The sequence below is a fragment of the Condylura cristata genome, unplaced genomic scaffold (genome assembly GCF_000260355.1).
Source record: "Condylura cristata isolate star-nosed mole 26May11 unplaced genomic scaffold, ConCri1.0 scaffold00021, whole genome shotgun sequence".
NCBI classification, from domain to species: domain Eukaryota; kingdom Metazoa; phylum Chordata; class Mammalia; order Eulipotyphla; family Talpidae; genus Condylura; species Condylura cristata.
Window position 1 is genome coordinate 31434911 of NW_004567122.1, and position 14702 is coordinate 31449612.

The 14702-nt window shown below is 35.1% G+C and overlaps 1 protein-coding gene across 1 annotated transcript in view; it reads left to right on the forward strand.

Annotated features, from left to right (window-relative positions):
* NDFIP1 (Nedd4 family interacting protein 1) overlaps nt 1–10514 on the forward strand; it is a 42113-nt gene extending 31599 nt beyond the window's left edge. Inside the window, exons 6-8 of the mRNA XM_004686833.2 lie at nt 973–1039; nt 3728–3833; nt 9485–10514. Of these exons, the coding sequence (XP_004686890.1) occupies nt 973–1039; nt 3728–3831 (171 nt within the window). The 3' untranslated portion in view covers nt 3832–3833; nt 9485–10514. The remainder of the gene's footprint in view (nt 1–972; nt 1040–3727; nt 3834–9484) is intronic.
* Nucleotides 10515–14702: the final 4188 nt, after the last annotated feature.

Genomic DNA, 14702 nt, shown 5'->3' on the forward strand with positions numbered 1-14702 from the left:
TGGTGAATCTTCTCACCCTCTGCATTTCTGGCCTGTACCCCAGTTCTGTATGAATAAATAAATAAATCTTAAATAAATAAATAAAAGACTTCTAATTTTCAAACTGTAAAACTCTTGAATATGAAAAACCTTCAATAGAAAACAGATAAAATTAGTTGCCAGATTTTTCCCACTAAATTTTTTAATTGACTGTATTTTTAAAAATTGAATCAACTTGTACCAGTTAGGATGACTTTGGCTGTAAGTAATCCTAGAGCAAAGTGACCAGAAGAACAGTAGGAAAAAAATCAGTCTCCAATGAAAATAAGTCCTGAGAAGGAGGTTAAATAGGTCACTCATTGACAGCATCTAGAATAACTAATATTCTGCTCAGCGTTTTTACATAGCTGTCCCCCTCTCAGGTTAATAAATAAAGCTGTTTGTGGCAGTTTCAATAATCAGCAAAACAGCAGTGCTCAACAGAAGAAAGGGAACTATTTCTTTTGTTTTCTCTTTAAGAGCTAGGAAACCTAAAAGCTCTTAATAACCATTAATCAGGAAGGGATGATCATTTTGTATGTGATAAAGCTTCCAAGGTCAAGGCATAACAGGAGTAGAAATAAAATGAGTTCCCATTAAAAAGGAGGTTACACATCTGGTTTAGATAGTAGGTAAGTAAAGAAAAGCATCATCAAAACTTATTTTGAAAAAGGCAAATAATATGTGGGCAAAAAAAAAGCACTCTCAAAATGAGTCCATGAAGGCAAAAGCTATTTCCAAGGATTGCTTTTCAACGAAAGGAAATATAAGTGCATGTATTGTAACCATTTTAAATCCACAATATATGAAATACTTAAATTTATATTTTTTATTATTGCCAGAACTAAATGACAGCAATCAGTATGCTGTCTCTTGTGTGTTTTGTGTGCCTTTAAGTTAAAATGTGAAATTGTATTTGCTAAGCTGCTATAAAATATTTTGCTTAATTTTCAGTTTTCTACCTATTTCCCTGGATATTTTGATGGTCAGTACTGGCTCTGGTGGGTGTTTCTGGTTTTAGGTAAGTTGCTTTTAATGTAAAGGAGAGAATTGATTATGTTAAATTTTAGAGGCAAAATTACTCATGTTGAGGCAAAAACCCTCATGTTGTTTACTATGCTGTAATATATTAGTAATAATGAGCAAAATTTAAAAAAATGTTTCTTAAAGATTAGGTATTGTCACCATCAGAGTAACATACATGCATGTCATAATCAAAGTTCTCTTCTGTGGTGCTGGGCTTTTCCTAACCCATTAAGTGCACCTCTCATGTTCCCGGTGTGACCGGGGGGCGGGGGCACACCGATATTCTGTGGACATTTCCCCTTGTGAGTTATTGTCAGAAAGTTCACAAACTCAACCCCACTGTGACCATGTGTACTCATGAGTATATGTGGCCCATCTTCTGTTGAATCTGTCAGTAGAAAACAAAATGTATAGCCTTAGTAAACAAAACTACTCAAAGAGCCAACTACTGGTTTCCAGATTCATTAGTTTGCTCTTGGTAAGAATAAAGAATTACTTATCAGAGGGGAGAAAGCTTTTTTTTTTCCTCTCTTTTTAACACCAGATTGTTGGTCTTAAATATTTTACTCTATTTTAAAATCTTTTTAAACAAAGTGGTAAACATTGGGGTAAATATTGCTGACTTCATTTATAAAGAGAATATATGTGCTATAGTAACAGAGACCTCTGTCACTGCTGTCATTTCTGCAAAAACAATAGTGAGGTCATCTTGTAGCTGTTGAAGATATTGTCTTCCCCTGCTTCTGTGACAGCACTTTTTCTTAAGTCCTGTTTTGTGCCTTCTTGTTGCCGTCTTAGTGAAGATTCTTGGTGACAGTACTATGTGGGTCAGGCTAGCACAGTGTAGCACCTGTGCCCACAGTGCTTTATATATTCAGGACCTATCATTTGCCTTGACTGGCAGAGCCTTGCATTGCTGACATTGGATTTTGCTTAGAAACAAGTCAAAATTTACCCCCTCTTCTCTGATTAATAAGACGCTTAATAAAAAAAGTGTTTTACAGGAGCGTTATTTTGGAGGAATAAATAGTTCCTTGACTATATATTCTGTCTTTGAAAGAAAGGCCGACTCCCCACTTCCTGCAAACCTATAAAGTCCAAGCAGATCCTGAGCCAGAAAAATATTTACAGGTTGATTATTGAAAGTTTAGATACTTTAGAGACAGTCAGTAGTCTCATTTCCTTTCTTCATGGGAGATGAATGTATAACTTTTCAGTTGATCATTTTTGCTCTCTTGCTGCATAATAGTAAACAAAAAAAAGGGTGAGAATTCCCTGGATGTACTTCATGTATTTGAACCCAATAGTTGAGTCACTTTTAGAACTTGTCTTGCAGAGAGAACAAATGTTCTTGGAGTTTTTCCTATAAGCACTAGGTCTACAAAGTGCTTAAGCTGGCATGAATTACATCTAGTCTGTAATTGTGGTTGGTTTGTTCCACACTTACTTTCAGAAGTTTCATATTAGTTGCCAACATTTTAAAAAGCGAGGGTTCCACATAAAACATTAATTTTTTTTACTTTCTTCAAAAATTGTAATGCTAAATTAAATTAGCCTGCCTTCCCACATGGCCCCTACCCTTTGGAGCTGAGGTGTAGCTGAACCCCTGCATACAGGATACGCCCTTCCTGTTCATTAGGATCCCTCCACCCAGCCTTCCCACATGGCCCCTACCCTTTGGAGCTGAGGTGTAGCTGAACCCCTGCATACAGGATATGCCCTTCCTGTTCATTAGGATCCCTCCACCCAGCACTTGAGTGGTGACCCCTGCTTCATACACACTTGTTGCTTTTGGCACCAAACCGAATGGTATTCACTGAACTGAATACTGTAGATGACTCTGCGTACTGACAGAATTCAGTTTTATCTGAGTACAAGAACTTTCCAAAACTGAGTATATTTTTTAAGAGCTGGAGAGGAGGGAGCAAGCAAGTGAGAGTAACTGCTAATGGGTATAGATTGTTTTAGGGAGTAATTCAAAGTAGTTAAAATGTATCATGGTGATAGTTGTACAGTTCTAATACTATACTAAAAGTCAATGAATTGAACATGTTGGTCAGATTTGCTTGATAATATATAAATTATTCAATAAGGGTGTTTTTAAAATGTGTCTAAGATGAGGGGCTCTCATTGAAGGAGGACCATTGTCAGAGCTACCATTGGAAGAGGCACATCTCTTTTGGTTGACTTCTCCAGGAGGTACAAACTTCTGTGAAAGTACAGGTTCTGGTGTAGCCGTACAAAACCAGTCTTACGCCTTTACTTCCTGATAAATGGCAGCATGCACCCTATTTGATGCTGTGGTACATAAGGAGAGCCTGACATCTAGTGGACAACATTATGTACTGTCTACAGAAAAAAATCCCATAACAAGAACCGGTGAATTTTCTAACTTTTCTTTTTTACCTGAGAAGGTAGGCTTTGATAATGTTTCTCAGTGAGGTTCCCAAATGTAAATTTTTTATTGCCTTTTTCGACAAATTATATTTTGACTGTGCCAAAGAGACTTTTTAATTTGAATTTTGAGATTTCCTTCTTACTGAGAAATGGAATATTTGGTTGGAAAATTTGATGGAAATTGCTCGTGTTAATATCTTTTAGCAGGAAAAAGCAAAGTAGTGCTGGGGAGGGGAATTTACATGGAAACTATCAACTCATTTTTGACTTTTCTTTTTTAAATTAGGCTTTCTGCTGTTTCTCAGAGGATTTATCAATTATGCAAAAGTTCGGAAGATGCCAGAAACTTTCTCCAATCTCCCCAGGACCAGAGTTCTCTTTATTTATTAAAGGTATTAAATCCAATAGACTTTATTCTGCCCTAATACAGCTAAGCAATAACATTTACAGTTTTCTATTCCGACTTATGGCAGAATGTACCCACCATGGCAGGGAATATAGTGAAAGTATATTCTTTGATTTTCAGCAGTTGTTTGTTAAGAGTGGTCTTACACAGAGCTTTTGATAAAGATAAGATAGAAAAACCACCAGAGGAGAAAACTTTGTCTCATGACAGTGCAGAAGAGTAAAGGGTCTTCATAACCAGAGAGCTAAAGTATTTGGCAGGAACTCTGGGTCCAAGATTTTTGAATTTTGAATTTGAATCCTGAAGCCACTGCTTACTAATGTACTGGTTCCAGAGGAACTGCTTACTAATGTATCAGTTCCACTGGGAAGGAGCCCCTTGGGTCAAGCTGCTTTGTTGTAGCCCTAGAGCTGAGACAGTCCATTGGAAACTTAGGAACTCCTTTTGCCTGGACTATTGGGGAAAAAATCCACCAAGGCTTCCATGTCTTAAAAGATTTCTTGGTACCTTACTGTTCACTCTGATGTTACCACTCTGATGGTCAGGCAGGTCAGACCCTAGAGAAGGAAGGGAAGAAAGGCCCTTTTCTCCTCCTACAACAGTACTAAGAGCTCCTGAAAGGTTTTGATCTACTTGTTTTTAATCCCAGAAGATGACTTCATCTTACATTAGTAGTTGCTGATAGGAAGAGATAGGGAAAGATAGTACAATAGAAAGTGGCCTCGCTGGTAATATTTAGAAATAATAGTCCATCTTCAACTTTGTCTTTGTTTCTTAAGACTGGTAAGGACTTGGTAGATCATAGATGGCAACCTTAAAACAACGCCAAGGGGTCAGGCCAGTTGGAGGCCTCAGGCATGGCTGTAAAAAGGGCATACAATTAAAATAAAACTTAAACTCCGCTAGAATTTCAACTTGTAGAAATTAGATAGGGTAGGAAGAATTTCAGAATTAACACAGTGAAGAGCCAAAATAGAGTTGGAGCATCAAGGCTGGAAAGCCAGACTGGGACTGTTCTTGAATATCTTGAGTGCTAAGCCCATTTGCAATAGAATAAGAATTCAGAGAACACCCCTTTAAATCCAGGTATGTGATTGATGGCTTAATACATGCACAGTCCCAGGTGAACATCATTTTGTTCTCTATTTGTTGTTGGGTTATCATAGTTAATCTATAGTTTACATAGGCTAGGAGTAGAGTTCTAAATTGAAGATTGCTGATGGTCTCAGGATATGTGCATCAAGGAATGGAAGTATCAGCCATATTTAATTTAGCAGATGGTGAGACAACATTAAAAGTTTTTAATCAACAGAATAATATGAGATTTTAACAGAATAGTAATAATATGAGAAAGGTTTTAGTCAACGGAATAATAAAAATAAACAGAATGACAAATAATATATTTGTTAAATATAACAGATTTTTTCAGGCATGATGTAATTATAACATTGGTCAACTTTTCTATATGTCAAATACTGTGTCAAGCACTTTCCATGTATAATTAAATGCACTAATGTAAATAATAGATGCTTATAGTGATAAATAAGCTTACATGCATGGTAAGGGTATATTCATAATGCATTTCTTGTAACAAAACAGTAAAAAAAATGGCTTCTGTTGATTTAAAGTCTGTATCGTCAAAGGACTATATACATTTTATTTGAAGGAAAATTTTAGTCATTAAGAGTACCAATTGTTTTAAGATATTTTTAAAAATTGAGATATATTAGATATGTGACAGTATTTTTAAGTGCATGCTGTATAATTTGTATATATTGCAAAATGGTGACATTATGGCTAGCTAACATCCACTGTGATTTTTTTTCTTTTTTTAAGAAAAGGATTGATGTTTGTTTTGGCAATAAACTATTTCGTGGTTATTGCTAGAAATTAGTTAAAAGAAAATGTGGCTGAAAGAAAACTCCAGATACTTAGAATTCTTGCATATCTGTAACTGATAACCCCTCTGCTTGTACGTACATTTATTAATCAATATCCAGAAATGGTTCGTAGTTTGCAGCTTTTGAAAATATAAACCTTATATGATAGTTTTTTGTATCACTGATTATCATAAATGTGTTTTTTTAAAAAAAAAAACTTCATTTTTACCTTTGACTCCTCCCCTGTACCCGTTAATTCCCTCCCACCCCTTCAGCCCCCACCTCACCTCCTGAGCATGTTTTATTGCCTATTTAAAGTGTGTGGCATGTCATGGATGTGGAGTCAGTCACACAGTCTAGACAAAATGTACTTTGATTATTAACTAGCCCAGGTCCCTAATGGCTATGATGTGTCTTAGACATCCTGACTTCAAGAGTCTTATCAGATCTTCTGTGCATTTTTATGCAATTATGTCATATTTTTCTTTATGTGTTTGGTTATAATTTATAGTTATGTCCATAAGTCTTAAGATTAACTCTTATCAAATTCAAAAGCTAATTCTCTTGGATCATCTCAGGATCCAAAAATCATCTGCAAGATTTTCTTCCATCCTTTGGTGTCTAAACTATTCTATTTGTTTTTAAAAAGATTTTGTATTTCTAGTTTAATAGTAGCTCTGAATTTCTTAATGGACTGAGATCACTCCTCCACCTATTCTTAGATCCTTCATTTAAAGGGAAATTTCCCTTTTTGTTATGGGATTGGACACCTTCCTCATCCTGCTTCTACATCTAGCAGCTAGATTAAGAGAAACCCTGAACTTAACCACTTTTTCTACTGTCAGGGGCTTCAGTGAAGGTTTTTATTAATTGTTTTGTTTTCATACCCTAAAGTGTTTTAAAGGTTTTATTGAAGTATTCTATTTGTAAAGCAAAACATCACTGGGGTAGTGATAATGAAGTAAGCAATCCTTATAAAAGGGAGATTATGGACCTCCTATATTTTGAAGTCAGGAGCTTTAGTGTGAGTGCCTGATATGCTGTCAGAAACTTACTCAGAGGTGTATGCGTATCCCCCAGTGGAAGGGTATATTTGCTTTTCTGCCTGACTTTGATATTCTAGTTGATTTGAAATCACTCCTGACATGCCCAGAGGGCTCAGGGCTCTAAATTAAGGGTTTGGGGACTCAGAGCAGCATTTAGTATTCTAATGACTTCCTCACTAATTTCAGTATCCCCAGTGGAAATCTGAAAGCCTTAATATCCCATAGGATAAAATTCTCTCTCTCTGTCCATTGAAAGGGAAAAGACCTGTCCATATAAATAGAAATGTAGAATGTTTTCTTTCTTTAGGCCAGTGAAAATTGAAGATATGCTAGAAAATCATCTCATAGAATATAGATTTTATTTTCTTTCATTCAGATTTTTTTCATTCTTTGATGGAGACCTCACCAGTTAAAGCCTAGCTGTGTGCTTACTTTTTGCCAGAAAGGTGTGGGTAGAGAATTTTAAAAATAACTGCTATTGCAGAAAATACCCTAATTATTGCTGTACTAAGATTTGGCATTTTCCTGGGAAAGGGTGTAAGAATAGTGACTGCTGTATTCAGGCTACCCAAAATATAGTACAAACCAACCTACCAATCTTGAAATGATCCCAAAAAGGTCTTCCTGCTCTGCCACTGTATATATTACAAGTGGAACACTAAAGCTTACACTACTATCATAGGAACAGCTCTCATGCTCCCCTTTCAGAACTCATTAAAGCTTTTATTCTTAAAAAAAAAAAATCCATTTTATTACCTCACAACAAGAAAAACCAGAAGGAACTGCTAGAGCTGGGCACAGGGGCATCAAGAAGCATGTGACTGTAAAGAAGCAAGAAAAAAAAATACTCTTTTTTTATATTTAATCATCAAAAATGGAAAGCACTTAACAGTTTTTCTTATTTACCAATTAACTGGAAAATATTTTTATGGAATACCACCTCCTCTGATGCTTCCAGGTAATTAAGGGATTAGCGACTGTCGCTATTAGGTGGTAGCACGATTAAAGTAGTATTTCACACTTCCTATGCACATGAAGCTCTCGCACACATGAAGCATGATAGATTTTAAGTCCTGTTATTTTAATCTCATTTGAAAAAGAAAAGGGAAAAATTTTGTAAGACCTGACATTCAGAAGATGAAGCTCATCATCATTAGTAATTACTATGACCTGGAGAGTTGTAGTTGCTAAGCATCAACTATTTTAACTGTCCCCATATCTTGTCCCTCTTCCTTAATGCCACTCTTAATTTATTAAAGGAAATTCATCTCAAGTTAAAGTTCAAATTTGTTTGGACTGTGTTTTAAAGTATCAAGATAGTAGAAATGTTTCCTGTGGGACTTCTGCTTAAAAGTTTCACTTAACATTCAAGAAGGAACATTTGTCTTATTCTTGCAAGTAGAGGATGGAAGGCTGGCCTGGTTGGGGAAAGAGCCGCGTCTCCTCTGATGCTTTGCAAAGGGTGGAGCTGGTGAAGAGTATCACCTCCCATAGTCAGGGTGGACAGGAGAGCTGTCCACTTAGCAGTTTTCTTTGTGTTGTTTCCACTTAGCAGTTTTCTTTGTGTTGCTTCTTGGCTTTTAGAGTTCTGTGTCTCTGTCCCTGCACATCCTGATGTTTCTTAATCTACAGAAAGTTGTGTCAGTATTATTATTGGTTTGCTTCAAAACAATGGGATTTAGAGTTTGGGGGAATGTTAACAGTTGAAAGAGAGAATGTTGATTTCCTCCAGTGTTTTAGTTTTTCTTCCTTTTGCCAATCTTTTAAAGATTGTGCAGTGGTCCAATCTGAAGAGTTTCATGTGACTTTGCAGTAATTTGAAAAGATGGAGAAACTAAGGGCATGTGTGTGTATATCCAAATTCCACTAGGGTAGGTAATATTACACAGAAGATTCACAATAAATATTTGTTAATTAGCTAATGTATCTCACTAATGTTTTTCTTCTAACATCAACATAGGGAGTTATTTGTAGTTTCTCCCAAGTTATTTTCGTGATAGCCAAATTAACTTACCATGCAGGTGCAGAAGTACCTCAAAGTATTGAATGAAAATTAAATTTATCAAAATATAAGGATATTATTTTGAGAGCATTTATTTTAGTCATGTAATTATTGAATAATAAAATTTGGGGCTGCATGTATGTATTTTTTATACATGCTCCCCAAAAATTGCTTAAAAGAAGTATTTATGATACCTGTGAGTATATAGTCACCTTTAAACTTAGCCATGGTCTTAAGTACAGTTTTAATCGTGAACATCCTTTTTGGAAATCTTCCTTGTATGAGCTCTAGCAGAGTTGGCAGGACAAACAGTAGCTTCAAGTGTGTTAGAAAGTTACTTATGCACTTGGATTCTCCTGTCTTCTTGCCCAAAGTTCCTGTCATTGCTGTTGGGATTAAGTGTGGGATGAAGGAAACACTGTTTATGTTTTATTGTTTTTTTTAGGAGGTTTGGAGAGAGAACCCTGTGCTGTAAGGTTTTAGAGGAAGTTTTTAATTTATTTCTGGTTCTAGAATCCTTAATAACCTTAACAAATGAAATTTTAATGTTCATTGAATACTGTGATGTCAATGTATAGTAATCTTCAAGTTATATTAAAATGTCTTCTTTCGTCTGCAAACATCCTGCTTTCTTTTGTAACTGCATCCTTCTTTTAGCCCAAATAGCAAGCTAACTAGAATTTCAATGTTCAATATCCTCCTCTGGCAGATGTTTTCTGGCAAAGGCCTTCCTGCGTTTATGAATTCTCTCTCAAGAAGCAAGAGAACACCTGCAGGAAGTGAATCAAGATGCAGAACACAGAGGAATAATCACCTGCTTTAAAAAAATAAAGTACTGTTGAAAAAGATCATTTCTCTCTATTTGTTCCTAGGTGTAAAATTTTAATAGTTAATGCAGAATTCTGTAATCATTGAATCATTAGTGGTTAATGTTTGAAAAAGCTCTTGCAGTCAGTCTGTGATGTTTTAATAATGCCTTATCTATTGTTTGTAGTCATTTTAAATAGCATGAGCCTTGTCCCTATAGTCAGTAGGGGGCAATCTTGCTTTATTCATCTTCCATCTCAAAAAGAATTTGGAGTTAAATATTTTAGTGTAAGATATGTATAATGCTGGCCATTTTAAAGGGGTTTTCTCAAAAGTTAAAACTTTTGTTATGACTGCATTTCTGCACATAACCCATATTTGTTGTTAAAATAAAACAAGAAATGTATTCAGTTGTACTGTGAACACCTGGAAGCAAAATCATAGTGCAAAATACATTTAAAGTGTGGTCAGGACTATGTTCTTAATTGGTAAATAATCAACATTAATTTTTTAAAGTGTATTCTAAATTTTGCAGTACTCTATTGTTCTGTATTGTGTACCTAAGGGATTCTAAAGGTGTTATCACTATAAAATAGAAAGAACAAAAACAGATGCAGCTTAACTACTAAAATGAAATTCTTGACACTGATATGAGTCCTTTTTTTCTCTTTCTTTTATTTCCTGATGATTAGGCCAGGAGCTCAGAGTAGGGAGGGGACTAGGTACTAGGAACAAAAAAAGAATTAGTTTGGAACTTTTGAGATGATCCCTAACATACTGTACTACTTGCTTTTACAATGTGTTAGAAGAAACCAATGTGTTATAAATGTAGAATGATGTGCTTTCTGCCAAGTGGTAATTCACCTTGGTTTGCTATGTTAAAACTGTAAATACAACAGAACATTAATAAACGTCTCTTGTGTAGCAACCTTGCTGTAGATTAGTGTGTAATTTCTTGGTTTGCATTGTTGATTGCTAAGGTATTTTTTTCTAATCTCCATTCATACATACAAATCATTCAGTAAATAGCTTAGAAACTGGTCCCTGGCCAATTTTTTTGTTTTTTGTTTTTTTTCATTTCTAGCCAGAAAGGTTTCCTTCTTTCATATCATACTCAATGTATGTGGAAATTGGTTCTGCAAAAGATAATGGACTAAAATAGGGAGGAGTTGTAGAAATCTTAAATCACTCTGGAATTCCCAGTTCTGTTTCATTGTTTTAGACATAATGTTACATAATTTACTTCCAGTGTTTTCTGCAGGTTTCTTAAACACAGCCAATGTGTTAGTCCTTGGAACACTTGGTTGAGGCTATAGATGCTCTTCACTCCTTGTGATTTCCATTCTTGTCTCAGTTCTGTTAAAATTTGAGACCAGTGTTTTTTATATCAGCTATTTCCCCTTCTTCCATTTAGTCAAATAAAACATAAAGAAAAATGCAGTGAGATTATCAAATAATTACCCCAAACAGCATTTCACATAGTATGAGAACTGCAAATGTTCTTTTATCAGCAACATATGAGCATCTGGGATCAGCTTAGAAAATCTGTTCAGAGGTGTCAGTATGTGATGCATGGAAGTGTATGAAGGCCAAATAGGAGAACTGAGAGCCCCTGGACTGACATTTCAGTGATCATTCCAACTAGCTTATTGACTCTTACAGGTAATGTATTCTTGTTCAAAAGTTTTATTTTGCCATAGATAAATGGAGTTTTTATAAAAGTTGATGTTTTTTTGAGTTAGATTATTCTAACACTAGAGTTTGGGGGTTTTATAGCCAAGAATGTTTTATGTGCCTAACAGCCTGAAGAAATGTGGATGTATGCAATAGAGAGAACAACTTAAATGATCTCAAGGCAAAATAGAAGGACCCTAAATCACATTAACTCAAACATTGTAGACTTGCTTTGTGTTTATTCTTTAGGTCCTTGTGCCTTATTTGGTTTTGTATATTCAGAGAACTGAAATATTTGGAATTCCTATTTCTACATATTTGGTGGTATGTAAGACTTTGTTAAATATAAACCCTAAGTTTAATATGCTTTAAAAGTACATAGGATGATTTCTTTCTAATTTTAAATGTTCTTAAGAAGTTTTTTCCTGGTACTTAGTTGATACCATAAGTGACTTACAGTCTGTACTATGTAGGGTGGAAATGTTTATGCTGGTGTTGATCATTTTTTTCTCATTCTTTTTTGTCTCCCTTTGGTAGGTTCATTAAGAATAACTTTTAGATAAAGGCTGGGTCCTTAAACTATTTGAAAGGGAATACTGAGCAGCCCCTGTTATTTGCCAAAATTTATGGAATAAACTGACCTTAGGCTAAAGGAAAACAAGGGCTTACTCATGACCAGAGAGGTCCGCCATGTCCCCATGTCTCTTGCAGTTTGGAAATATAAAAGCTATGTTTAAAGGATTCCATGTAGCTACTTCTTTTTTCCCCCAGAAAAGACTGCTTTGTAGGAATTAAAGGTGTTATTAAAATTTACCTGATAAGAAAAGATAACAATGATTATCTTTACCAATAAGAGTGGGTAAGAAGAAATGCCTTTAAATTTTGTTTAGTGTTAAATGACATTTTTCATGAAGTAAATGATAATCTCATTTTTTCCCCTGTTTTAAATATATATTATCTCATGTGACCCACCATGAGTCAGTAGTAGCACAGATGAAATTTCTTTTGGCCTTCACTATATATCATGCTAGAGTACATTCTACTTAGTTGTTTTTAATATAAATTACTTACATTTAAGGGGTAAAATAACTACTGAAAGTGAATTTAAGGACTAGTAGAAGTGATAATTTCAGTGACTGCCTGAAGTGGCAAGATTTTGAGGTAAGGCTCAACAAAAATAGGCTTCACAAATGGAAACTGGCCTCACATTTGAATGCAATCCTGCTCAATATCTTGACTATCTTGAGAGTTGGCATGATAGACAATGTAAAATCACATGTGCCTGATCGAATTTTACCTTAAAACATTCCGAGCATAGACTATTATGTAAAATATGAGGAGATATTTTATGGAAAAGGCAGTTCATAAACTGGTAGGTTTCTTCTGAACTACCTGAATTTAGTTCTTGGTGAAATTTCCTTGATGAAACCTGGTAAAACCTATGCTTGGTTTAGTTTAATAATTTTCATGTTATGCTGATGTTTTTCAGCTATTTATGGATTTTACCTTGCAGACTTTCTGAGATGATCAGGTTGATAAGAACAAAAATAAATTTATATGGATGTTTGCACATTTTTTAAAATCATGTTTGATATATTTTTAAGCCTGAATAGGATTTGTAGTCTGTAAGGTAGAGAAAGTGGATTGAATGAGAGCATTGTTCAACTAATGCTATTCTTTTTTGCATATAGCTATATATTTTTATTTATGTGTATAATTGTAGTTATTAAGAGTACCCACAAAAAGTATTCTGACAGATAGCCTCTAAACTTTGTGTCTTTGTAGGTTATGTTGCTGAAGTGGAGGACATCTCAAAAAAGAAATAAGCCAAGAATTCTTGAAGGGGAGAGTTTTAGGTTGAGCAAGTAGTTTTTAGGACGAAAAGATAGTTATAGAAACTGACTTGATATCATTCGCATTCTAAAAAGAACACCAGCAGTTATACATGATCTACAAAAATCTGTGGAAAGCTGTCCTCCAGTGGACACTTGTCTATAAAATGTTCTGTCTACTGCATGACATTTTGATTATCTCAGCCTTCTAGTAACCCAAAGAATATGTGATTATAGAATACATTTGTTTTTGGTTTGATACTTTTTTTTTTTTTTTAATTTTTATTTATATGTACAGAACTGTGGTATAGGCCATAATACGTGCAGGGGCAGTGAGAGGATTCACCAGAGACAGAGTAGGGAGCACAACAGGCAAATTGGCAAAGTATACTGCTGAGGGGAGCAGCGGGCGAAACAGCTTCGTAGTGCAGCACATTAACCTGTTGTGCCACCAAGGAGGGCCCTGATACTTGTATTTACTTAAATCTGCTTTTTTCTTTACTAAATAGCATTGTTCTTTTTTGATTTTGAGAGTTTTAATTCTTTAGTTCTTGAGTTCAAGTCATAAATTCATAAGATGTAAACTGCAGTGTATAATTAATTCAGTGTAAACCTCTTGAATTCAGAATATATGAAATGTAGAAAATTCTCTTGCATTTATGCAGATTTCATCCAGGTTGAAAGTAAGATGCAGTTGTATGAGACATCTCCCAAGCCTGGTTTGTATATTCATGGTGCTTGAAAAATTACTAGTTTTTCAATCGAAGTGCACACTGGATTAAGAAGATGTGATATATCCACCCAATAGAAGGTTATCCATCCATAAGGTAAAATGAAAAGTTGACATTTACAGGAAATGGGATTGTGTAGTAAAGCAAGTCAAAATAATAAGCATTGTGGATTTTTATGTGTAATAGACAGTTCACCAAAGCAAAAATACAATAAAGAACTAGTGGACACAGAACAAGGCTTCTGTGGTCAAGTAGGAAGGAAAAGGGTCAAAAGAGAAGAGTATAGGGTGGTAATGAGAAAAAATTAAAAATTAAATTTACTCTAAAGAGAGATCACGGGATTTATCCCTGGGCTGTAAGACTATTTTGACATACACAAAAGTGTGGCTCTTTCCCACCATGAATCTGGTTCTCTATTCATTGAATGATATTACTATGCAACCTGCCTAAATCAACTCCCAGAGAAAAAATTTGAAAATACATTTTTTAAAAGTTGCTAGTTTTTTGTATAGGTGGGAAATAAGATGTTTCATAAACTTTTCCACGCATATATGTAGGTTTAAAAACCTGAAAGCTGAGGCCTGAGAAGACTGTATTCATTGTTACTCACTAATTGAAAAGTTCACATCTGGTATGTGCAGCCTGGAAAATAAGAAAATGGGTCAAAAGCTAAAATCTCTCAATAGATCTTTCTTGACACAAAGCATTGTCAACTAAGAGAAGTAAGGAAGAACTCCCTTAGTATCCACCCAAAACCCAGCTGGACTCTTCTGAAACTCCAGAGGAGCAGTGATTTCTCCCCTTGCAGAGGGAGGGTTTGCATTGCACACCCCCTATGTTGCTTTCTGAAATAAGATTGGAGCAACCTGTTATAGCTATCATT